We start from the raw sequence: 24,897 nt of genomic DNA, 5'->3' as shown, positions 1-24,897 counted from the left end.
TGAGCTTCACGAAGACAGCTGTGGTGTGACGGCAGGAGATCGTCGGACTGTTCTCAAGGAAACGGTCCAGATTATGTAATGCAGCTGCGTCATGTTTTCTGTGCTCTAGGGCAGCGCTGGACAATAAAACTCATGTTCATGTTTTTATATTTGTTGGAATGCACTGAGGTTCATATGCATCTGGCTTGTTGACTGACAAAACCACACAGCTGAAAGTCACTAAGATGCAGGAAAGTATTACACAGCGTCTTAAACCAGGAAAAATGCAACAAGATTCAAGCGATGAATTCAGTCAATGTGAAACGGGCAATGTGCACAATAACAGACAATATACAGTGGAGATGCACACATATGAACATTTTGGCCGATACCGATAATTCTTTATATTTGAAAGCCGGTAACCGATATATTGGCCGATAAATCTAAATCAAATTTTATATTTTTGAGAGCCTGATTACAAAAACAAAAGTCTCACCATTAAAATCCACATCCCAAACACACAATTACATGATAATTTTATGCAGCCGATATGACCACAGCACATTCTGTAACTGTATTTTCATTTTTTAAAGTGATTCCAATCATATTTCACGCAACTCAAAACCATCATGTTGAACAGTGCGCATCTGAAGCGTCTCAGCTGATTTTAATAGGCAAATTCTTAAAAGTCAATTAAGTAAATTATTATATTTCTAGCGTGTTATATGTTTGGCAGCAGTTCTTCTAATTTTCATTTCTTAAACAACCATGTATGAAGAACATCATGGCCATATTCCAGGATCACAAAGCCTAGATTCATCAGACTCAAACTGTGAAGGAATGGTTGGGAGGAGAATGAAGGGTTATTTTCACACATTAAATTCATTGAGAGTCTTTGGGATGTTCAGGAGGAGACTTTACAGAGTGCTGGACTCATGCATTGCCAATACAAGATCTTGACCCAAAATGATGCAAATAACATCACAAAATTCAATTAACATTTACTAAACTGTCAGCAGGACTAACCCAGCTAACAGGGAACGTTCAACATTGGCTAACGTTCTCTGAAAGTTCTCTCAAAGTTTTGAAAAACAACGTTTTATTACACGATAATTGAACGTTCCAATAACGTTTGAATAACGTTCTTATAACCAAGCAAGAACGTTAATACAACGTCTAAAAACTGGACGTTTTGAACGTTCCTAGAACATTCAGAAATAACGTTTTTATAACTTAATGGGAACGTTATGGAAACTGGCACAGATACTGAAATCAAGTGATTGACAAAATCTTCTTGTGGCTTGTTGTAAGTGTGCGTGTGTATTGGCAAAGTTCAGTTTATACCTTGAAAATCAGTACCAGAGGTTGTAAAATCAACACTTTGTTTATATACTTAAGCCCATATCCATTCCATTATTGTCTTTTTAAAAACATCAGACCAAATCTAAAATCTTGAAATTTCCCAGACAGCAAGATTAAGTGAAAAAGGGGAGACTGAGAAAAAGAAGTATGTATTGATCTTACATTCAAGTTCAACTGGTGCCAGACCAGGCAAGGCAACAAACAAAACAATGATATTTTAACCAATGAGATCATCACAGTGACTAAAAAATACTTCACTTAATGCTTCCTAAAGTGTGTTTCTTTTTCCGAGGTTCGAAATCGTCTCATTTTAAATGTTCGATGAGAAAATAGCACCAATTTCTTATGCAACCCAATTTTTTTGAATTCAAGCTCTTGCAGTAGTAATTCAAGTGGTTTCCTTCCTCAGCTTGCATTACTTTTCATTGAAGGTATGTTGGTTTTGTGCCTTTAGAGCAGGACTATTCAACTGGGGACCTGAGAAACGTTTTCCGTGCGAATATTTCAGCAGTGTGTCCCGTATTTCTGTCGACTTTAATCATTTTTTGGTTCGATTCTTTCCTTTCCGTAAATTGGCCAAACGCACTTGCATAACGGTCTGAAACGATTCGGATTCGTTCGGACCGCTCAGTCACTGAATCATCTGAAGCGGTTTCTCGGTCAGTAACAACAAATAAAGAACAAATCGCGCTGTTTTCATTTGTTTTGTTTCACAAAGGAGTTGCGTTTACTCCCGGCCCCGGACACTATTATTAAACAGCGTTGCGACATCCATTGAGAAGCGTTTCATTTCGACGACACCTCTCTGACAAACCACAAATCAATCGATGATTTAACTAGTTTTAAATCGGATGAAACAGCCTCAACATTCCCAACACGACCGATGAGGAATACAGCAGAAACATTGTGCCATGAACGAAGTTAGAAGACTTTAAATCCCCTAATCACCACCCTTACAAACATTTACCTTGAATGTAACGTTACTGTATTAGATTTATTAGGTGGGTAGAGGAATATACAAGTCATTTTTGTTATGAAATGATGGCAGTTTCTTTAGTTTTTAACTGTGTTTAGGCATTTTTTATACAGTGGTAGTGAGTGAGTAGCCATGCATGGTTTTACCTGTCTCACTGTCAGAATATTTTCATTTAAGCCTATAATAATTATAAATAAATATAATTCTTACCAATAGCTACGAGCTTGTATAATTCATGTATTTGTTCCAAGGAAAATTGTACACAGCTTTAAATGAGTTATTTATTATGGTCTTATAAATCTGCATACTGTTGGGTACCACATTTCCAAGTAAATACAAAATACTTTTGTTTTAGGTTTACTTTAGCTTATTTATTGATACTATTATGTTTCAATAAATAATAAATATTTTTTCAATAAATAAGCTAAACCCACCAGACCACCTCAACTTTTCGATTTAATAATCTGGCCCTCGAATGGAGCTAATTGAATAGCCCTGCTTTAGAGGCACCAAACGGAGTTGCAAAAACAATGCTTTTCTTCCACTCTTCCAGTCTGCCGCTGGTTGTCCTGATCCAAAACTTCTTGAGCCAAACTTTGACATTTCAGACTTTACAAAGAAGAGCAAAGCTTTGAAAGTCCCACAGTGTTTACACTCCATAGTTCTCTGCACATTGAACTGGGATAGAAAATATTTAAAGTATGAAAAACAGACATTTGATCATGAAATTGGAGGTAAATCTATACATTACTTCTGGAAGTTAAAGACTACATCCCTGAGTTCATAACGGTACCAAGAATGTCCAGATGGGAGCCAACAATTCTATAGGCCTCAGGTCTTTCTTCTGAATTTCCCTCTCCGTTTTCCTTTCTTCCAACTCTTCATCTGTTCTAAATCATATAAGAGAAGGTTATCATCCTCATCCTCATCATCATCTGTGTACCAGGGACCCCAGACCCCCCCATTATACTGAGGATTGGAGCGATAATCTTTGGGAGGGTAGCGGCACGGCACTGCTGTCTTGTTGTACCATAGAAGCCTGAATAGCATCTTCTTCACCACATGTGGGTATCGTCGGGAAAGATCCACTCGTTCATATGGATCAGCTGTAATGTTGAAGAGCCATATAGACTTGCTTCGATCCCAGCTCACACGCTCATTGTGCCAACGATTGGCCAACAGAAGGGTGGAGAAAGTCTGTGGTGGGATCCAGTCACTATATCCTGGCACACCAGTAAGAAGCTTCCAGTCACCGACACGGAGAGCCGCCCGGATGGCCGTGTTCCAGATCCCATAGCCTGCTTTCCAGGAGCCATTCTTGGCTTTGGTGTAGATGGGGTCTATGTTGTGGAGAATATCCTGTCGAGGTGAAGGACGTCCCTCACTGATGGCTTCCCAGACATCATAGCCATCAAGACTCTGGTTCTCATCTAGCGTACCTTCACCAAGCATCACCAGTGTTGGGTACCAATCAGTAATATGAATGAGAGCCCTGCTTCTAGTGCCCTTTTTGACCAGTAAAGGACTATGTACGAACCCTACCGCCCGTATACCTCCCTCCCAGTAAGTCCCTTTACTGCCTCTTAGTGGCCAATTGCTGCCTCCTGCCATTGGTTGGCCTCCATTATCTGAGGAGTACACCATAACCATGTTGTCATAATATCCATACTGCTTGAGAGCAAGAGTTAGATTGCGTACGGCCTCATCCAAGCAGCTGACCATTGCAGCGTATTTACGACGATGTAAGTTTGGGATGGACTTGTAGCGTTCGAGGTAGCGAGCAGGAACCTGTAAGGGAGAGTGTACTGCCTGGTACGCCAAGTAGAGGAAGATTGGCCGATTAGGATTGTGAGATTCAAGGATTTTCACAGCCTTTTGAGTATACATAATGGTGGAGTAGATGCCATGGTCCTGCTCCCAGGCAGCTTCTTCCCCCTCGTGAAGATCGTACCCACACATTCCCGGGCTGTCACATTTGTAATGGCTGTAGTAGTCGCCGGTACCCAACAAAGAGCCAAAGAAGGTGTCAAAGCCACGCTGCGTAGGCATACAACCTCGCTTATAAAACCCAAGGTGCCACTTTCCCACCATATGAGTAGAGTACCCAGCATTCTTCAGTTTCTGCGGAAGGGTGATGTTCTCCAAAGGGAGGCAATTCGGCTGAGTGGGTCGGATGATGGAATGCTGGAGGCCAGTGTGGATTTGATATCTAGGACATAAAAAAGCATTAAATTAGTGACAAACATGACAAGCACTGAATAAAACAGACATTTGATACACTGGTTTACTCGAAAGTAGGGCTGTACTCAACCAAAGAAAATCTTGGTCGACTGAAGTCCTGAAATTTTCGACTAAAAATCGACTAAAAATGACGTTAGAAAAAAAACGTTAAATTAATTAGATGCGCACTGTGCGCAGTACTTGGTAGTCTTGTTGTCCGCCTAAATGAATTATAAATAAACATAAACAACTAGTAGGCTATTTGCAGTATATTAAATCGTTTTTGACCTAATTATTTTGCACTGAAATGAGTCTGACACTTGAGTCTGTCGGCTCTGACAGCGCTGCATCACGTGCACCTGCGCGCAATATCATAGCTTGATTTCCGAAAATAGTACTATGTTGTCAACTAGTGATATCATCACAAGAACTGTTGAGGAATATCCAACATAATTTAGACAATTATTTTTGTCATATGTTATAATAATAAGTTATAACTGTCAGACACTATCATTTCACCGTGCATGTCCTCGCACCGAGCGAGGCTGAACATGAGCTCAGCTTCGCAGCTGAGACACGAATAGACTATTAACTTAAAGCTTTTACTCTTAATAAACACAAAAGGCACGTCCACTTTAATAAAAAAAAGAATATTTATTAAACAAACCAGATCAAGAGCAGAAACGAAATAAAGTGCATAACTGAAAAATAAAGCATCCTAGGCTCAAAACTAACACAACCAACAGCACAGCGCAATTGCGCATTAGGCTCCAAATAAAAAATAAAAAAGTTAGGTTATCACACTAAAACATTGAAATATGCAAATTCTGATATGTTCATATAGCCTACTCAAAACACACAGGGCAAGCTAACGCAGACAAGTGAGCTTACCACTTTTAGATGATATGTCATGTTTGTCGTCGAGCTGTGGAAAACTTGCTTGCAAACTTTGCATTCGACCTTTTTCCTGTTATCAATTTTAACAAAATGCTGCCACACTGTCGATTTCTTTGTTGTTGACATGTTAGAAGAGGACTGACTATTAAACGCTCTCACAATTAAATAAATAATATTCAGCATCAAACCTTCTACGCTCGACGCTCTCTCTTGGGTTGGGCTAATCCAAAAAAGGTGAAAACAAGGGGGGGTGTTTTGAAGATAGACTGTTACAGTGAAACAAGGGTACTCTGAAAACACCCCCATTAGCAGTTAGTGCTTTCCACCTGATGAAATGAGCGCGCCTCAGCGCGGCAAAACTGATGAAATAAACGCGGCAGAAAATCGACCAATCAGAATTTTGGTCGAACCAGAACGTATCGACCAATTAATCGACTAATCGACTAGGACAGTACAGCCCTACTCGAAAGGCCCTATCATACATCCGGCGCCAGGCGCGACGCAAGTGTTTTTTGCTAGTTTCAGCCTGACGCAATTATCATTTTCACGTTGTTTGAATAGCAAAGGCATTTGCACCCATTTGTGCGCCCATGGGCGAGCTGGTCTGAAAACGAGCTGTGTTCAGGCACATTGTTGGCGCGTTGCAATTTTGAGCAACTGAAATAGACTGCTAAATCTAAATCAAACAAATATTTCTTTCGTTATTTAAAGAGCGCGTTAATAATATGAGCCTATAGGTGGGTCCACAACGCACTTACACTTTGCTTATTACACACACACAGGGACACGAATAGCCAAATATTAAAAATAAAAGGATTACAGAGTAAAATATTAATATTGTGTACATAAATGGTGGAATCCGGCTTGTCCTGTAGATGGTCTGCTTGCATTTTAATCTCGCGCACGAGCAGATCCGTTTGCTCTCTGGAGACGCGTTCAGTCTTCCCGCTTGCAAATTCCGCCATGTAAATAGTGAATCCGCCATGGCGCAAGCTTTTAAAGGGAAAGGGAGATGAGACTTTGATTGGCATGTTACGCCCAAAACACACCCATTACTCATTAAGAGAATAGAGACGACCCTTTTAGACCACATTTCCCGTCGTTAAACTAGTAAAAGTGGATTTGGACACGCACTAAGTGCACTTGCGCCGTACGCTTTAGACCATGCGCTTAGATTAAAAAATAGGGCCCTATGTTTTGGGCTCAGGAAGGGAAATGATTTCATTCTGATTTAAACAAAAGATGTCCATGTAAACTCAGCTAGTGTGCTTGTGATGTTGTAATCTTATAATATGTGATGTTATATGGCAGATCAAGTAAATGGGATCAGGACATGGCATTAGGCCAAATTCAAACCTGCGTCCCCTCGAGACATCAGGACTTATGCACCACCACAGTTCCAACCACAGCTTCATTCTGTAACTCTCTTCAAATATATCTTTAAAGCATTAGTTCACCCAAAAGTGACGATTCTCTCATCATTTACTCATTCTCATGTTCTTCCAAACACATTTAGATGGTCTTTCTTTCATGCAACAACCGGATAATTGAGTCAGTGAGTTCAACTCAAGAGCGTTTAAAGAACAGGATCTGACAAAGAACAATTTGTTGATAAATAGGACATTGGTACTTTCTTCATCAAGGACCGCAATGGGAAACAAGTTTAACTTTATTGCGGTATCCTTGACAAATGAGTGTATTTCACTACTTTCTTTGAATCAAATAAAATCAAACTTATTTCCAAATATTGTAGCTTATAACTAATATTAAACTAAAACACTTCTTAACACAACCCAAATGTCCCACAAGACATGTTTTTTTTGGTCACCAAACCACTAGGAAACACGAATCCCCAACCAGCCTGTGCTGGAAGACTTGCTGACCCATGTTCTTCTGTTCGCTCCAACATCCCTCCCACATCTGCTTTCAATAAGTGGAACATACTCCTCTCTACAGCTAATCAAACTCAGACCACAGAGCATTAAAACACACTGCCTCGTTCCCACTAGACCAGCCATTCATTACACCCTTTCTCTTTTCAGTAACCCAGAAACTAACCATCTCAAGGCCCTTTCGCCTGACAACAGCCGAGATTTGAGACCCTTCAAATTCATCTTTAAATCATTAGTTCGTCTAAAAGTGATGATTCTCTCATCTTTTACTCATCCATGAGTCAGTGAGTTCAACTCGAGACATTTAGTTAACTGGATCAACTTGTTGACAGGATCTGACTCGAACTATTTGTTGATAAATAGGACATTGGTACTTTCTCTCATGAATTCTCATAAACACCCCAATGAGAGCTAGGGCAGATGTTACTCATGCTGGGTTCAGACTACACAATTTTGGCACAATCCGTTTGACGTAGGGTGTAGTGGTGATTCGTAAACGATAATGGGCGTCGGGACGCAATAATCAATCGTTTATCAAGGCAAGTCACCTTTATTTATATAGAGCTTTTTACCATACAGAGTGTTTCAAAGGAGCTTTACAGAGATAAGACTAAGAGGAAAATAATGCAACCATGTTTGTTGTCAGATCTAGAAGAAAATAGCGTCACAGTCTAGCTTAAGTAAGTTCAGTGATGGTTCATTTTTGTTGTAAAAAAGTTATTAATTTAGTTCATTTATATATATAGTCGCTCTGGGGAAAACAATGATGTCATCGTCCAGCTCAGTTCAGTTCTCATATTATGGTGTCAATGCACTCTCTTTGGAGGATTGACATCCCATACTGTCCTGTTCTTGCGATCCAGGAACATGTCCACTGTAGCCATAGTTTGTTTACGCTCAGGTCAATCGCTAGCTCAGCTTTCTCGACCACATCACGCGCGTCGTTAAAGACGGTGACTGATGACTGGTCCACGACATGACAAGAATTTAGGAGTCAAAATCGCATAATCTGGCTATCGTAACAGACAAAAATATTGTGTAGTCTGAACCGGGCATTACACTTTACTTCTGCTGTTACTTAAAGTCCCACTGAAGTGCTTTGGAACGCGCAGATTTGCAAGATGGTCGATGTAATTTCCACTGACACAGGAAGCTAAGGCGGGACATATTGAATGGCTCCTCCCCCTTTTCAAACAGCCAATAGCGTTTAGTTTACCTCACAGACTGACAGCACCATGGAAGCGAATCCAAGCACTGATGATACGTTGGATTCAATAGTAGAGGAGTGAATAAATTCTAGCCATTTCATTCTTAACCAACGTACAGTTGGACAACAGAATAAAACTCGAGCTTTTGAGCAACCGAACTCACACTCAAACCCATAATGCTCTGTGACGAGTCAACGCTCGCTTTGGACAGGTGGTGTTTATAGCAGAGGGGGCGGAGCTTTAGATTCTAAAGAGCATTTGATTGGACTGAAGATGTGATGAGAAGCGGTGATGTCATAAAAATCCCTGATCCATTTTAGCGGAAGTGAGAGAGTGTAAGTTTTGAATGCTTATATCTCCTAAATGCAAATTTTGTAATTGCTTTGGAACACACCAGCTTATTCATAACCTTAAGGCTAACATATTCATACAAAAAGCTAAAAAACTTTTTATTTTATTTCAGGGGGCCTTTAAAGCTATTGAATGGATTTAGATGGCTTGTATAAATTAATATAGTGCACAATGAATATCATACTTTTATTATGCTTATTTGTAATTTTGACCATTTTTGCCATTCAGCCCCTTTTTGTTCCCCTTAACAGTGTTGGCTTGTTCATTATGGCAGTGTTTGCCAATGCTGGTTCTGGAGCGCCACAAAACTGCACAGTCTGAATACCTTCCTTATCTAAACCACCTGTTTTTCTCAATAGCTCATCCACTTTTTAGTAGAGTGCTCATGAACTGAATTAGGTGTGTCAAATAAGGTACAAAGATAAGGAACCAAAAGGAACCTCAGTCCTATTCATTGTAATGTGGCAACCAACATTTAATTAGTGATTATCTGATTTGCTTTGCTTGGCAGGTTTTTCAGCTGGACTGTCTCATACAGACGCTGAAGATTACGAGAAGTTCATTACTTTTATCAGATGGTAGTGAATACCTTAAAAGGGCAAAAGCTAAAAAGAAGAACTGAACATACTGCTTATATGGGCAGATGTGATGTTTTTGGACTTCTGATCTAAAGGCATCATCCATCAGAGAAGCAGAAAGAGTTTCAACTAAAACATTACCAATGCCCGTCTCTTTCCATTACGTTTAGCATATTTTAGACGGCTGTTTTAGCTTTAAGAGTCAAGTCAAGTCACCTTTACTTATATAGCACTTTTTACAATACAGATTGTATCAAAGCAGCTTCACAACATGAAAATAATGCAACAAAGTTTGTTTCTAGAAGAAAATTGCGTCATCGTCCACCAGAAGGCAGATCAATAATATTGTTGAATATTAAATGTCCCCAACTAAGCAAGCCAAAAGCCAAGGCAATGAGATGGCTAAGCATTTGCCAAGATAAGCCTCTTTTTCTGTAATGTAATCTTTTTGATGAAGCCCTTTTTTTTGTTGAAGAGCTCTTTAAAGATTAAGCAATTCACAGGCTGAAAACAATGGCAATTTAAGACAATTTAACTACTAAAAGCAGCTGAAACATTTCCATTTGCAGTGTTTATTTAAAATAATATTGTCAACAAATATTAAAGGGGTTATATCATGAGAAATGACATAACAGCTGTCCACATTTACTCGTCAGTGTAGATAGATTTAATTTTTAAGTACCATTAACAAGTTCCATTTATATTTTTAACCTTTTTTAATCATTTCAGCATGGATTGTTTTATGAATCTGTCACAATAATAACTTCTAAGGGGCAGAATATGGTTTAAATTTAAATTATTCACATACAACGCCATAGCAACCACACAAACACCCTAGCAATTGCCTAGCAACTGGTTAGCAACACCATTGCAACGACCCAAAACACCCAAGCAAACACCTAACAACACCATAGCAACCACTCAGAACATCCAAGAAACCACCTAGCAACGCCCTAGCAACACCACAGCAACTACCCAGAACACCCTAGCAATAGCCTATAAATGCTCTAGCAACCGCCTAGTAATGCCCTAGTAAACACCTTGGGTGTTCTGGTTGTTTACTAGGGTATTGCTAGGTGGTTGCAAGGGTGTTATGGGTGGTTTCTAGGGTGTTGCTAGGCGGTTTCTAGGATGTTCTGAGTGGTTGCTATGGTGTTGTTATGTGTTTGCTAGGGTGTTTTTGGTGGTTGCAAAGGTGTTGCTAACCAGTTGCACCTAGAACACTGTAGCAACTACCTATCAACACTCTAGCAACCACCCAGGATACCCTAGCAACCGCATAGTAACACCCTAACAACAACCCATAATATCTTAACAACCACCTAGCAACCACCCAGAATGCCTTAGCAACGATGTAGCAGCTCCATAGCAACCAGCCATGCCAACCTAGCAAACCCGAGCCAACTGAGTGCCAGGTTTCGCCACAGAAAATGACCAAATCTAGTTTGATGTAGTATTTTACTTTACACAATATGTGTAAACATGGCCAAAAAAAATGTTCCCATTAAATATAGTCTCTTTTCATTGTCTACTAATTTGCAAATGAATGTGTTTTTTGGGCAACATGTAATAAGAGTAATAATTTGGCAACATTTTCATAATATCTCATATTTCAAAGAAATATTCATGATTTCTTCCCTATTCACTTATTATGTTTCCCTAAAATGCCTGATCGGCCTGCAGTAAGTCCTGGTGTGAAATTGATGCATCTCGTATTCTGCTCTGAAACCCCACTACAGTTCTGAGATGTTCATTTACAACAATCAGTTTGAAAAGTAGTTACAAAACATTCCCACAAGTGCCATTGAGTCGACGTCAGTCATCTTTAAAGACCAAGCAGAGGGCGTTGTGCTCCTTATAGAATAAAACGGACTGATATCCTTTGATGTGTGTGATGCTAATCTCTGGTCCTGAGTGTTTTCAGTCTTCTCAAACCACACAACACGGTCACACACCGTGAAGCGATCTGACACACAGTATATTACCCCAGTAAATCCCCATCTCAGACAGCCAGAAAGCCATTCATTGTAAATTACTGAGGGAGGAGTTGATTCATTCACTGCTTCCAAAGCAAATTGCCAAAAGAGATTCCTAGCAACCTTCCTGTTTCCCGAGGCGTGGACCAGATGTTTCGCTGTGGGAACACTAGAGTCAGGCATTCAACACATTCACAATAAAACACCAACTTGTCTGCATCATTGAATCATTATTTTCCTGTTATCACTGTAAAGCTGCTATGAAACTATCTGTAGTGTATGAAGTGCTATAGAAATAAAGGTGACGTTCATGCATATAGAAAATGACTTTCAACATGAACCTACATTTTACGGAAGCTTGTTTCCGCCACAGTAAGGTAATTGCGACTTTTTGTCTCACAATTCTGACTTTTTTTCTCACAATTGCAAGTTTACATCTCGCAATTCTCAGAATAGCGTAATATAAAGTCTTACTTGTGAGTTAGCCTATAAAGTCCGAATTGGGTGAAATAAACTTGCAATTCTGACTAAAAAAGTATTTTTTACTTAGAATTGGACTTTATATCTCACTATTCTGACTTTATATCACGCAATTCTGACTTTATATCACGCAATTGCGACTTTATATCATGCAATTCTGACTTTATATCACGCACTTATGACTTTATATCACACAACTCTGACTTTATATTATGCAATTGCAACTTTATATCACGCAACTCTGACTTTATATCACACAACTCTGACTTTATATCACACAACTCTGACTTTATATAATGCTATTCTGACTTTATTTCACACAACTCTGACTTTATATCACACAACTCTGACTTTATATAATGCAATTCTGACTTTATATCACACAACTCTGACTTTATATCACACAACTCTGACTTTATAACACGCAATTGCGACTTTATAACGCAATTCTGAATTTATAACACGCAATTGCGACTTTATATCACGCACTTATGACTTTAGATCACACAAATCTGACTTTATATTACGCAATTGCGACTTTATATCACGCAACTCTGACTTTATATCACGCAATTCTGACTTTATATCACACAACTCTGACTTTATATTACGCAATTGCGACTTTATATCACGCAACTCTGACTTTATATCACGCATCTCTGACTTTATAACACGCAACTCTGACTTTATATTATGCAATTGCGACTTTATATCACGCAACTCTGACTTTATATCATGCAATTCTGACTTTATATCACGCAACTCTGACTTTATAACATGCAACTCTGACTTTATAACATGCAACTCTGACTTTATATTACGCAATTGCGACTTTATAACGCAATTCTGACTTTATATCACGCAATTGCGACTTTATGTCACGCATTTATGACTTTAGATCACACAACTCTGACTTTATATCACGCAATTCTGACTTTAGATCACACAATTCTGACTTTAGATCACACAACTCTGACTTTTTATCACACAATTCTGACTTTATATCATGCAATTCTGACTTTAGATCACACAATTCTGACTTTAGATCACACAATTCTGACTTTAGATCACGCAATTGCACATTTATATCACGCAACTCTGACTTTATCACGCAATTCTGACTTTATACTATTATTTATATTAATTCATTTTTTGTTGTCGCTGTTGTTTAGGCGGAGGCTTTTGGGATTCCTGCCTCTCCATGCACAGTATATGGATTGTATGTTCTTGTTTTTCTTGTATATATTTCATATCGTGCAAATAAACTAAACGAACCCCCTATGTTTGACAGATAAAGTGTGATATGTTGATGTGTCCCACCTGCCGGTCATCAGCTGGCTCCTGGACGGGCTACACAGAGGCTGAACATAATAATTCTCCAGTTTCACTCCGGCTGAAGCGAGTCTGTCCAGTGTTGGAGTCTTTATCTCGGACCCGTGATATCCCACGTCTCGAAACCCTTGGTCATCAACCATGATGAAGATGATGTGAGGCTGAGAGGAAGGTTTCTCCACGGTATTCACGCGATTCGCATGAAAACTGCTCTTCCATGTTCCGTATGTTGAGTTGATAAATCCGCTAAAAGTAGTCAAAAGCGTCAGAAGAATCGCACTTCTTCCCATTCGTCCGTGCATTGCACCTAAAACCATTCGTTCCTATTTGTAAACATTTGTAAAGTTAAAATGAATATCAGAACAGATGACAACACTACTTTAATCTTTTCACAGCGCAAAATAACACCGCTGCATGTCATGATATCAGGAATAACAGGCGCGCTTGGAAATTAGGTTCGCGATTTGAACGACCAAGATTTTCACGATTTTCAAAAACCTGAATATGTAAACGGGTCGTATAGCATAATTTCTAAGCATCAAGACATTGTCGACCCGTCTGTCCCCAAAGACAGACCTGAACTGTCTCATCTTTCCCTTAAGTTACTCTTCAGTGACATACAATGAGGTCCGATTCGCGAACGAATCATTCGTTTGAATCGATTCATGATTCTGTTGAACCGATTCGCAAATCACAGGCTCGCTAGGGATAGCTGAGACTGAAAATAAAGACTGTATTTAGAAATTGACCACTAATGTGAATTTTAGCATATTTTTTGTCTATATCACCAGTACAAGTAAACACTTAGATTTAGCCTATAGATGTGAAACAATCTAAAAACTTTCAGATATTAGTAGGCTATGTTAATAAGAGGTTGTTGTTGTTTTTTGACAAAAAATAACACGTTAAAGAGCCCATGTAAACGTGTAGTAACACTTTTAAGTGCCGAGGACTTGCAACCGAATCAGTGAATCGCTTTTTAACGGGTTCATTTAAACGAACCGATTCACTAAAACGAATCGGACAAAGCCGCTGTATGGACTGCCTCTCATAGACGCAATAGATCTGGGAATGTGGTTTAGTAACCCTTTGTATGTAATGCATTTCTTTTTACAGTTATAGATTGCCTTAATACTTATTCCCCCCAGAACATGAAGTAATAAGCCGGTTCCTCAGGGTCTTATCAGTTTTGGTTAATCTATGTGCTAATGGTCCACTTGGAAACATTTATAATATTTGGCTAATATTCCCCTTGATATTAAGTTTTATGCAGGGTATTTCCTGCATTTCATGATTCCAGCTGTGGTCATGTATTGCATTACATCAGCGGTAATGTTTTATTTCCAAAATAAATAAATCTTATCCTTTTGTCAAGTGCAGTCAGATGGCATAATGTATAAATTTCCACATGCTTAAAAGAACAATGAGAAGAATTCTCCCACTGCATTACTCATGAAAGCTAATGCATCCTCAGGAAGGAATCTGACTCACTTTGGCTTGCACTGAAAGAAAAGGATGAATCTCAATGGGCTTATTGTACTAAACCACATGTCCATGCAGTAAAATAAGATCCTTCATGCAGCAAACTTTCATTCTCTGGTTAGATACAGGGTCTATGTGTGGCACTTCAGCATGTGTTATTTAAAAAAAAAAAAACACACACACACACACACACAAAAAACAGATAAGTCATTTCTATTCTCTAAGATCCTGATTCTGGCTCGGGATCAAAGTCCCTTTAAGGCGAGTCATTTCAACAGCTCGTATCTCTTCCAATGGGGAAACATCAACGTCTCCAAAACTATTCACCAAGCTTACAATTAATATTTCATATTTGAAAATCACCAATGAAATCTGACTACAACTATGACATAAATTTGACTGTTTATATCGCAACCGGAGCTTCTGACGGCAGCTGCAGTGACGCGTAACTTTACTAGTCAGCGATTGGCTCTTTTATCTAGAAGGCGGGGCTTATTCCGCCATATTGCGCTTTGCACTTTCTCCCGTTGACCTTAGAACCCAAGCAATCCGATTGGTTCAAAACTCGTTTTATGGGTAATCGTCGCTTTAATGCCCGATTACAAATCAGACAAAATCACTTTATTATATAAGCCGTTTAACGACCATTAATGTCTTTTAACTTCTATGTTACGTAACCGAAACAATTGATTGTGAAAGTAATCATTTCACATTCTTAGTGTTTTTTTAGTTAGCTAAGATAAACAATTCAGTTACTACACAATAGCTGTCTGTCTTTCTGTGAAGCTGTGTGTACTGTGAAAAGCGCTACACAAATAACTATATTACCTGATGGGCGTTTTCCCACTTAAGACTCTTCTCTTCATCCCGCCGGGATCCTCAAAAGCAGGGTTTGCTCCACTCAGACGCGTATCTAACACTCGCACACTCTTTGACAGTCAACATGTTCAACATGTCTGGACACAACGGACCCTAAAAAAGACCTTTTTGTTGTCATATCTGACTGACGTCTGGCATGCGGTTCACTGATGTGATCTTTAGTGTTTTGATGAACATTATAGACGTGTGCCAGACATAAAGTTCCAGAGAGTTTGTCTGAAAATAATCAGTTTGCTTCATCCAGAGACAGAATCAATTATTATAATGGGTTCTTTTTTATTATGTTGCACGAAGTAAGAATATAATTTCCCCTCACTTGATATAATAATCAAACGCCAATCAGTATTTATTTACAATATACAATATTTTGTTCCATCACGACTTTACAAGCCGATAGATATTATTGTAGCTCTATCCCTGTGTTTAACCAAATATTAGATTAAATATTTGACACATTTCCATTTTTTGTGTGGAGATTTGGACAGAGATTTCACACGTTATCCAATCTGTGCTTTTCATTCGGTCAAATCCCAATCCCAGTCCTGCAGGAAAGGCTAAAGTGCACATCTGCATGCAATATGCCGATATCCGAGCGAATCGTTGGAGATGACACCGAATTCCAGTTGTTGGCAAAACTTCAGTGTGATTTTATCTAAGATTATCAGATGATCATTTTTCCTTCAGACTGAACGGATAGCATTGCAGCAAGTCAGAGCAGGGAAGAGACGACAGAAGAGAGAGATCTTATCGTTAACATCAGACAAAGCATTTTTGCTTTGCAATATGAGAATTCTTTCCATTATCTTAACAATAAAGCAAAACAAAAACAGTATCAAAGCACATCTTAAAGAGATAGTTACACTTTTCACAGTACATATTAGTCCAAAGAATCTTCACAGAGAAATATCCTAATATCCTCAAGTGAACAGAAGGCAAATATAGAAAAGAAAAACTTTCTAAGACATTCGATATGGAGCTCATCTTCTGAAATATGTAAACAAAAGTCCATATGCCCCAAATACAGTCCAGGCACAGAATATTTATAATAACAGTCAGTTGACAGAGAATGACATTCATTATTATAATATGGTGTAAAAAGTTTCAGCCAGTGACAATATTTTTAATACACAAAACATTTTTTCATATAATTTTATGCCGCACGCCGAATCCTCGGTACGATGACACAGTCGTATTTGCATGTGTGCATTTTATTAGATTTGTTTGCATTAAGGTCGTTTAACGTAGTGTGTTTGTGCATTTCTTACTGGTATGCACAACAAAAACGATCCCAATCCCAACAATCCCAAATCTCTGCTGTTTTTTTGTTTTTGTTTTTTGGTACATTTCTTTTTTATTTGATTTGATTTTAATCCACTAGATGGCACAAAAACTCACACAGCACTTTTCTAAACATCCATGGTTGACTACGCAACAATGAAATTCATCCTTATATTTATATATTTATACAGCCAGATGTTTGTTGCAACAAGCCGATTCTGCTCTAAATAGCTTATATTTAGAAATATTCAGGTTTGTTTGAAGTAAATCAACAGTTTTTGGGGTAAAAAGTGTCCAGCACTCACTCATTCCGCTATCGTTCACCAGCATTTATATTTTTTAAACATTTTTTATATATATATATATATATTCCGCCAAGACCAAAGATATCAACATTGCCATATACATTACCATGCCAAACTCTCCGAGAGTTGAGATTCTGTAAATATCACAGTAGCTTAACCCTAATAAAACACCAGAATGCTTCACTGACAGGTGACCGGAAAACCAGCACATGTGTGTATAACCCGAGCGCCGTAGGGACCCTGGCCTCCCGAGTGGACATCACCGTCTCTGAGGACATTTCCAGCTCCACTTACTGTGTGTCAGAGCTGAAGTAAATCCCCCGAGGGAGAATCAGTTCCCCTCACAGACCCTGTTGAGCCTCTTTAAAATCCTGCGCGCGATCTGTGGGAATTTATATGTTTAAAAAAACAAAAAAAGAGTATAAAAGCAGGTAAACAGAGGCAGCAGAACACGAGGTTGCTTCAGTGTTAGTGGGTAGATCTTACATTTACATAATCATTTAGCAGATGTTTTATCCAAAGTGACTTACAAATGAGGAGAACAATAGATGCAATCAGAACAACAAGAGGACAACAAGTGCTGTAACAAGTCTCAGTTTAGCACAGTAGCAAGGTTTTTATTTTATTTTATCAGAAAAACAAAACAAATAGAATAGTTTAGAGAATATAAAAGGTAAGTGCTAGTATTAATTGGTCAGATGCTGACGAAAGGTGTGTATCTTGAATACACTTAGCCTGTCTACATGTGCTAGTGCAGTCTATGGGAATTTATAGGCAAAACAAGAGTATAAAAGCAGAGAGGAGAAGCTTCGTAAGGACACGAGGTGTCTTCAATAGTTGCTTCAGTGTGTAGATCTACGTTACACTCACGTCTTGAGTGTGTGGACGAACAGACCGGTTTAAGAGGAATGTGTTCGAGGACTTCACCTCAGCCAAGGGGAACTCTTGCTTTCGGCACGCGGCAAATGTCAACGAGCTCCCCTTGCTTTTACAAGATGCTAAGAGTGCAGAAAGAAAGCTATTTATAACCACAGAACCGTGGTGTGTGTAGAGCTGTGTGTAGAGTGTGTGTAGAGCTGTGTTGTAATCACTGGCGTCGCCGGCTCTGAGATCAGATGAATGAGCGCTATGTATGTAGTCGTACAGTAAAGCCTTCTTCCAGCTTTTGGAAGATCTGTTGATCTTCTTATTGGATGCCGAGTCACGGACGGTTATTCGTTGTGCAGCTCAAACTCTTAGATGAGCAACCTGACAAACCAATGTGCTCTTTTTCTTATTAAATGCATAAACGTTCTGGAGAAGATCTGAGAAGTGTTTGCTGGCAGGAATGCAATAACACAACTCTTCTTAAAGGGATTTTTCACCCCAAAATTAATATTTGTCCTCCTGAGACCCAGAAAAAAAAAGTTTTTTGAAAGTTTTTTTGTTCATGTCATCACATTGTTTAGACTTAGAGCATAAGAAACAAATGGTAATTTTTTTTTTTTTTTGAAATTGTATATTTTATTCATAATCTGTCATTGTTTACTCACCCTCAAGAGTTTCCAAACCTGTATGAATTTCTTTCTTCTGTTGAACACAAAAGAAGATATTCTGATGAATGTCAGGAAACCAAACAGTCGATGGACCCCACAGTATTTGTTTTTCCTACTATGGAAGTTAATGGGGACTTTTATTATTATTCAAAATATCTTCTGTTGTGTTTAACTGAGGAAAGAAATTCATACAGGTTTGGAAGAACTTGTGAGTGAGTAAATTATAACAGAATTTTCATATTTGGGTGAACTATCCCTTTAAGCTTTAGGTTCAGTTAATGTCTGCAGCACTGATGGTTAATACGCTATCACCTTTTTTTCATATCACATATTTTAGTAATCATCATAAATTAGGTATCTTTAGAAAGCTTACTAACTCAAAAAATTTATCCTGTGAAAACTGTTTTGAAATTGGATGTTGCGTTACCATGGAAACGGTACTCTAAATTATTTTAACAGGCTCCTCCCCTAGTGGGCGTCGTCAGGTTTTCAAAATTTTATTTTAACTACTCTATAATAGGGATGGGCGATACCACTTATTTTGTTTTCGATCGCCGATACAGATACGATACCTAAACTGAACTTTAAAATTGTAAAATTTCTTAAATTATTGAATTGGTAAGAGTAAAATGGGTAATGATACCCACTTAACATTAAATTTGAAAGGCATTTTAACATTCAATACGCCTTAATTGGAACTTATTAGAATATATTTTTTGTTTACACATGGTTAAATGTAGGCCTAGTTGAACTATGGTCACTGTAATGTTCATTTTCATAAGGGACTGCCAGTGACAGGCTGTTGCACCCATAAAATGCAACTTTTTTTATTCTGACAGTGTATGCTTTATATTAAAATTAGTTACAGAACAGAACTTTTAACATTCAATTTAAAACTATTTAATTCCACAGACTATGTAGGCTACAATTTCAATTTGTTGAATTTGTTGTGAAGGGATAGTGAAGGGATAGTGGAGGGATAGTGAAGGGATAGTGGGGGAATAGTGAAGGGATCGTGAAGGGATAGTGAAGGGATAGTGGAGACTTGACGTTTGTTGTGAAGGGATAGTGGGGGAATAGTGAAGGGATAGTGAAGGGATAGTGGGGGAATAGTGAAGGGATAGTGAAGGGATAGTGAAGGGATAGTGGAGGGATAGTGAGGGGATAGTGAGGGAATAGTGGAGGGATAGTGGAGACAGATGACGTTTGTTGTGAAGGGATAGTGAAGGGATAGTGGGGGAATAGTGGAGGGATAGTGGGGGAATAGTGAGGGGATAGTGAGGGAATAGTGGAGGGATAGTGGGGGAATAGTGAGGGAATAGTGGAGGGATAGTGGAGACAGATGACGTTTGTTGTGAAGGGATAGTGAAGGGATAGTGAAGGGATAGTGGGGGAATAGTGGAGGGATAGTGAAGGGATAGTGGGGGAATAGTGGAGGGATAGTGGGGGAATAGTGAGGGAATAGTGGAGGGATAGTGAGGGGATAGTGAGGGAATAGTGGAGGGATAGTGAAGGGATAGTGGGGGAATAGTGGAGGGATAGTGAAGGGATAGTGGGGGAATAGTGGAGGGATAGTGGGGGAATAGTGAGGGAATAGTGGAGGGATAGTGAGGGGATAGTGGAGGGATAGTGAAGGGATAGTGGGGGAATAGTGGAGGGATAGTGAAGGGATAGTGGGGGAATAGTGGAGGGATAGTGGGGGAATAGTGAGGGAATAGTGGAGGGATAGTGAGGGGATAGTGAGGGAATAGTGGAGGGATAGTGGAGACAGATGACGTTTGTTGTGAAGGGATCGTGGAGACAGATGACGTGTGCGACAGATGACTGGAGTCGTATTTCAGCGTCGCACAGCAGTAAATGGATGAACATCCGTTGCTAAAGCTGCAAGAAATATGACACAATTCCTCAGGCCTTGCGCAATACCAATTTACAGTCTTCTTTCTATCGCAAAGAGCTTCTCTTGAATGACTAATTGTCAAAATTAGGCAAAGGAACAAGGTTGTGTGACGTGACCTTACAACTGTAATATTATAGGCTAAACTTGTTTGTACTTTCGCCGCTTGATGCACAAACTGGGATCTGAAGCAAAACTGTTGAGAATCGAACTATCTATAACTATTCCATTTGGGATATTTATGAGACATTTATCAAAATGGCATAAATAATTGTGATCTTGGCAGAAAAACATTAAAAAAAGTGGTTAGGCTCTTGAAAGTGGTTTTCTCTTGGGCTGGAGGAAACAAAAGCTGATAGTGCTTCAAGTATAGAAGTATAGAAGTATAGTGCTTCAAGCCGCCATTAAAACGCGAGCTTTGGCTTTACATCGCATGCGATCTACTCGTTCAGTGTGAGTATGTAACCTTGCTGAAATCGCAGGGTCACAAATAACCTTTTTATCATAGTAAAATCTACATCGTTCCCAACAAAAGTATTGTTTAGCGTAAAACATGTTGAAGATTAGCGAACTGGCTGTCGATTACTTAAATGATAAGGTTTATTCAGTGTAGTGAAGCCTCCTCTCCATTGACATCCATTCGTAAAAAACGGCGTCCTTCCCTGCGTACCGGCGTTAGCATTAGCCGCTACGCTCTGTGGTTCCTGGTGTTTATTAAAGGTTATTTCATCGTCTGCCAGGCATCTTTGTTTGGATTATTGCTATTGCTATGCTAACCTGTGACAGCTGTGTTTTTACTCAATTCTGAACTGAGTTCATCAGTTCCAGGAGACTTATTGGCTTTTTAATGAATGAAAGGCTTCATCTATGTCTTTCAGAAGTGTTGATCTATCTCATTCAGTTTATTTATGCTATGTAAAGATCCAAAGAAATCATTCATGTGTTATTGGAAAAATCTAAACAAATCACTAGCCTATATTTTTGGCAGAAGATGTTGCAATATTCTTTAGTGTGTGATCACGTTACCATTAATCATGAGTTTAAATATATGATTGTTTTTAGCTTGCTGTCTTTCCAGCCTGAAAAACATCGCATTTCTTGGGGAAGAAGATGGAAGCAATATAAAAGCATGGGAATAAACTAGATACATGTTTTAAACAGGAGGGATGAGAGGTAAATTGGATGATGACTCCTTGTCAACCCAGGCAATAAACGGACAGCTGGAGGTTTGTCTTTAGCTTCTGGCGAGATCCTGGCAAAGATGGATGACCTTTCCTCGAATATCTTCTCTCTCACTTTCAGCGACTCCATAAAATCTCAAATTCCACCGACATGAATAAGCCTCCAGGTGCAAAAGCCCTGAAGTGACTCCACCTCGTGTCAAAGTCTTTAACTTCGCCACTTATGAAGCCAATAACATCCTTCACAACAAATGTGGCTAGTGTTTTTTCTTTGATTGTTTTCACACTACTACACATGGTGTGATTTCTTCTGAGCCAGTGTCTTGAATCAAATAGTTCTGTCACTGGTTCATTCCCAGTTTAGTAGTCCGTTCAGCTGTCAGACGAATGTAATCTGGAACAAAAAATTTAATTATTTGAAATTCAAATTCGATGTGTCAGCCACGTTGGACCGGTTAACATAATGCTGTTCATCACTCACACTAAGAAATCAATGAATTTTTATCTAATATTTCGCAGCTAAAATAGTGCGGCCTATGGCAGTAAAAACCACTGAGCAGCTAAATTCCAGGGTAACCCAAATGTGCTGATTTGTGTTTTATGTATAACTCAATAAGCATTATACATTTGCAGAAATATCACATTAATGATAAACTAAATGCTGTTAAAAATCATCTGATAATGTCTATTGCAGACTAGGTGTCCGCAGTGGCGAAGCCAGGATTTTTTCATAGGGGGGGCCAGGCAAGGGCCAGCAACCAGTCTGGGGTGGCACAGAAATCTTAATTTATCATAAAAAATAATTTGACAATAATTGGACTGTTTTAGTGCATACACAACTGAATAAAGTTAATTTGTACTTAATTGTAATTGAGATAATAGTGAATTAGGAATCATGGAATACTGAGTGAGTTTTATTATTTTTTTATTATTACCCACCACCTCATGTTAAAATTAATTAAATAGTAATAAAAGGGCACACAATATAGCTAAAGTCCAACTTGCTCAGTTAGCTTGGTTCTGGTTCTCAAAATCTCCAATAGCTTGTTCTATTGCAGAAAACAGATAACTACATATAACTACTTAAAGGAGCCGTATGTAAGATTGTGGCCAAAACTGGTAGTGCAATCACTTTCAAATTACTGTAGAGCAGTGTATCCCCTCCCCCCCCCCCTGACTCGAGGTTGCCAGATAGGCTGCAGGATCCAGCACGAACGTTTGTAGCTGCAGCTGTGGTAACTAGAGCAGAGCTGGCAACCCGGATGCTGAAACACTACTGACTTCGTGATTGATAGGTAGAGGGTGGCACTTCAGGCCAAAACACAACATGACAACATCAACATAAGTTGAGGGCTGCAACTTCACTTTTTAAATGACAATATCCTGGCCGGACTACTGTTGTCAGTGATATAAGTATTTGAAATGAACATGATTTCTTAATGTCTAGTGACACATCAGGGCCATTTTATGATTAATTGAAATACATTTCTTACATACAGCTCCTTTAAGTCCAAAGATTATTCAACCTTCAATGCGTTTTATATAATCAATGAACTCTTCAATCAATTCTGAGTTTGTCAAAAAAAAAAAAAAAAAAAACTTTCTATATTAGTTGTCAAAATAAATAATTGCAACAGTTATATCATACCTAAATTAAAAAGGAAAACAAAAGTTCTCTTTTGAATCCCCATGTGCAAGAATGTGAACAAGGCGGAAGTCAACAGCACATAATGTAAAATGTTATATTTTTCATAATGTAATGTTGCCAGAATGTAAAATTAGTTATTTTATGGATTTAAAAATTATCCATTTTTGTTTGTCCTTTACAAATTAACGCAAAATGAATGCCTATCTTCTAGTACAAATGCACAGTGCTCATGTATTTGGACATTAAAACATTACATATCAATTTGTGCCTTATATTTTGATCTCACATAGCAGAATATTCAGACACATGTGACGCATATATAACAAATACATGCATGCAGTTTTGACAGCTTTAATCGCCTTTTTGATTCTTACATGAGTTAATTGACGACAACTACGGCTACTACAGCACACCACATTTGCACGTGATGTGCGGTACGCAAGCACAGTTCAACGGCTGTCAGACGTATGACAGAAAAGTTTGTTAGTTTTACTGACATTTGGCCTGACAACATCTCATCTTACCGAAGATAGCCAACTGAATAACGCGCTTTTCTCAGCATCTCACAGAAGTGTCACAAGCTTTCACACACATTTTCTAAAATAAAAGTAGCATCAGAAAAAAAGAGAATTACGTTTGTTGTTGACTGGACACTATTTGACTTACTCGAAACGGTCTTGCAACTCACCAGTTGAGAAAGATTGACTTTATATTTACTATGTGCATATCACTGTCTGATGTTCTGCTGAAGCTCATTCAGCACTTGCACATTTCCGCACTCGTTTGGCTTGCGCCTGGCGCTGAGGTGAAGTTGGAGTGTGCGTCTGAAAGTCTCACGTTTTTTGTGGTCTTAAAGAGACGGTTCAGCGTTTTAAAAAACACAATTTTTTGTCAATAAAAAAAGGACAGAAACAGCAGTTGTGAGAGGGGTGGCCAAGCTTAGACCAAGGGTGGCCACGGCCACCCCTGGCCACCCCTGGCCACCCCCTAGCTCCGCCACTGGGTGTCCGAGCCGACGCAGTGCAGTCAACTTTGCTCTAAAGTGGTCACGGACCGGATTTGACCGTTCCAATATGGCGGACGGCTCACATTTTGAAACGGACACTAATGAGGCATCTATGTATATATATTGTTATCTTAAGTCTTTGATAATACCATACACAATTAAAAAGACAGGAAATGTCATTTAGTTAAAAAAATAATTTAATGTGATATTTAAATATTGAATAAAAACAGTAAAAGAAGATAATTATTAAATCGCTCCCATTTTATTTAATTTTTCAGGCTTCTTCTGCTTTTTATATAATTATCAACCTTTGTAAATTGTTGCGTGGTCAAAATCATTTTGTTACAAAACTTAAACCGACATCTGAACGTAATATTTTTCTTCCTGAACGTTGATTCGTTGAACGTGAGCTGTCATAATGACGTGTGCGCTGACGTC

At 38.8% G+C, this 24,897-nt stretch overlaps 1 protein-coding gene across 1 annotated transcript; it reads right to left on the bottom strand.

Annotated features, from left to right (window-relative positions):
• Positions 1-1,221: 1,221 nt before the first annotated feature.
• On the bottom strand, positions 1,222-13,839 carry arsj (arylsulfatase family, member J). Its single transcript, XM_084108608.1, has 2 exons — positions 13,240-13,839; positions 1,222-4,526 (listed from the first exon to the last, which is right to left on the bottom strand). The coding sequence occupies exons 1-2, from the start codon at positions 13,566-13,568 to the stop codon at positions 3,149-3,151; spliced, it is 1,707 nt and encodes a 568-aa protein (XP_083964734.1). The 5' UTR covers positions 13,569-13,839; the 3' UTR covers positions 1,222-3,148.
• Between the last annotated feature and the right edge of the window lie 11,058 nt (positions 13,840-24,897).

Source organism: Abramis brama (genome assembly GCF_963993115.1).
Source record: "Abramis brama genome assembly, chromosome: 3".
Classification (NCBI taxonomy): Eukaryota; Metazoa; Chordata; class Actinopteri; order Cypriniformes; family Leuciscidae; genus Abramis; species Abramis brama.
The sequence above is the reverse complement of the archived record's forward strand: the minus strand, read 5'-3'. Positions and strand labels throughout refer to the sequence as shown.

What these genes read in the sequence shown, in the direction of transcription:
- arsj (XM_084108608.1), bottom strand. Translation starts at nt 13,568, where the DNA reads ATGGTTTTAGGTGCAATGCACGGACGAATGGGAAGAAGTGCGATTCTT. An exon ending in AGCCAGCTGATGACCGGCAG is followed by an intron (nt 4,527 to 13,239) that starts GTGGGACACATC and finishes TTTATGTCCTAG; the next exon opens with ATATCAAATCCACACTGGCC.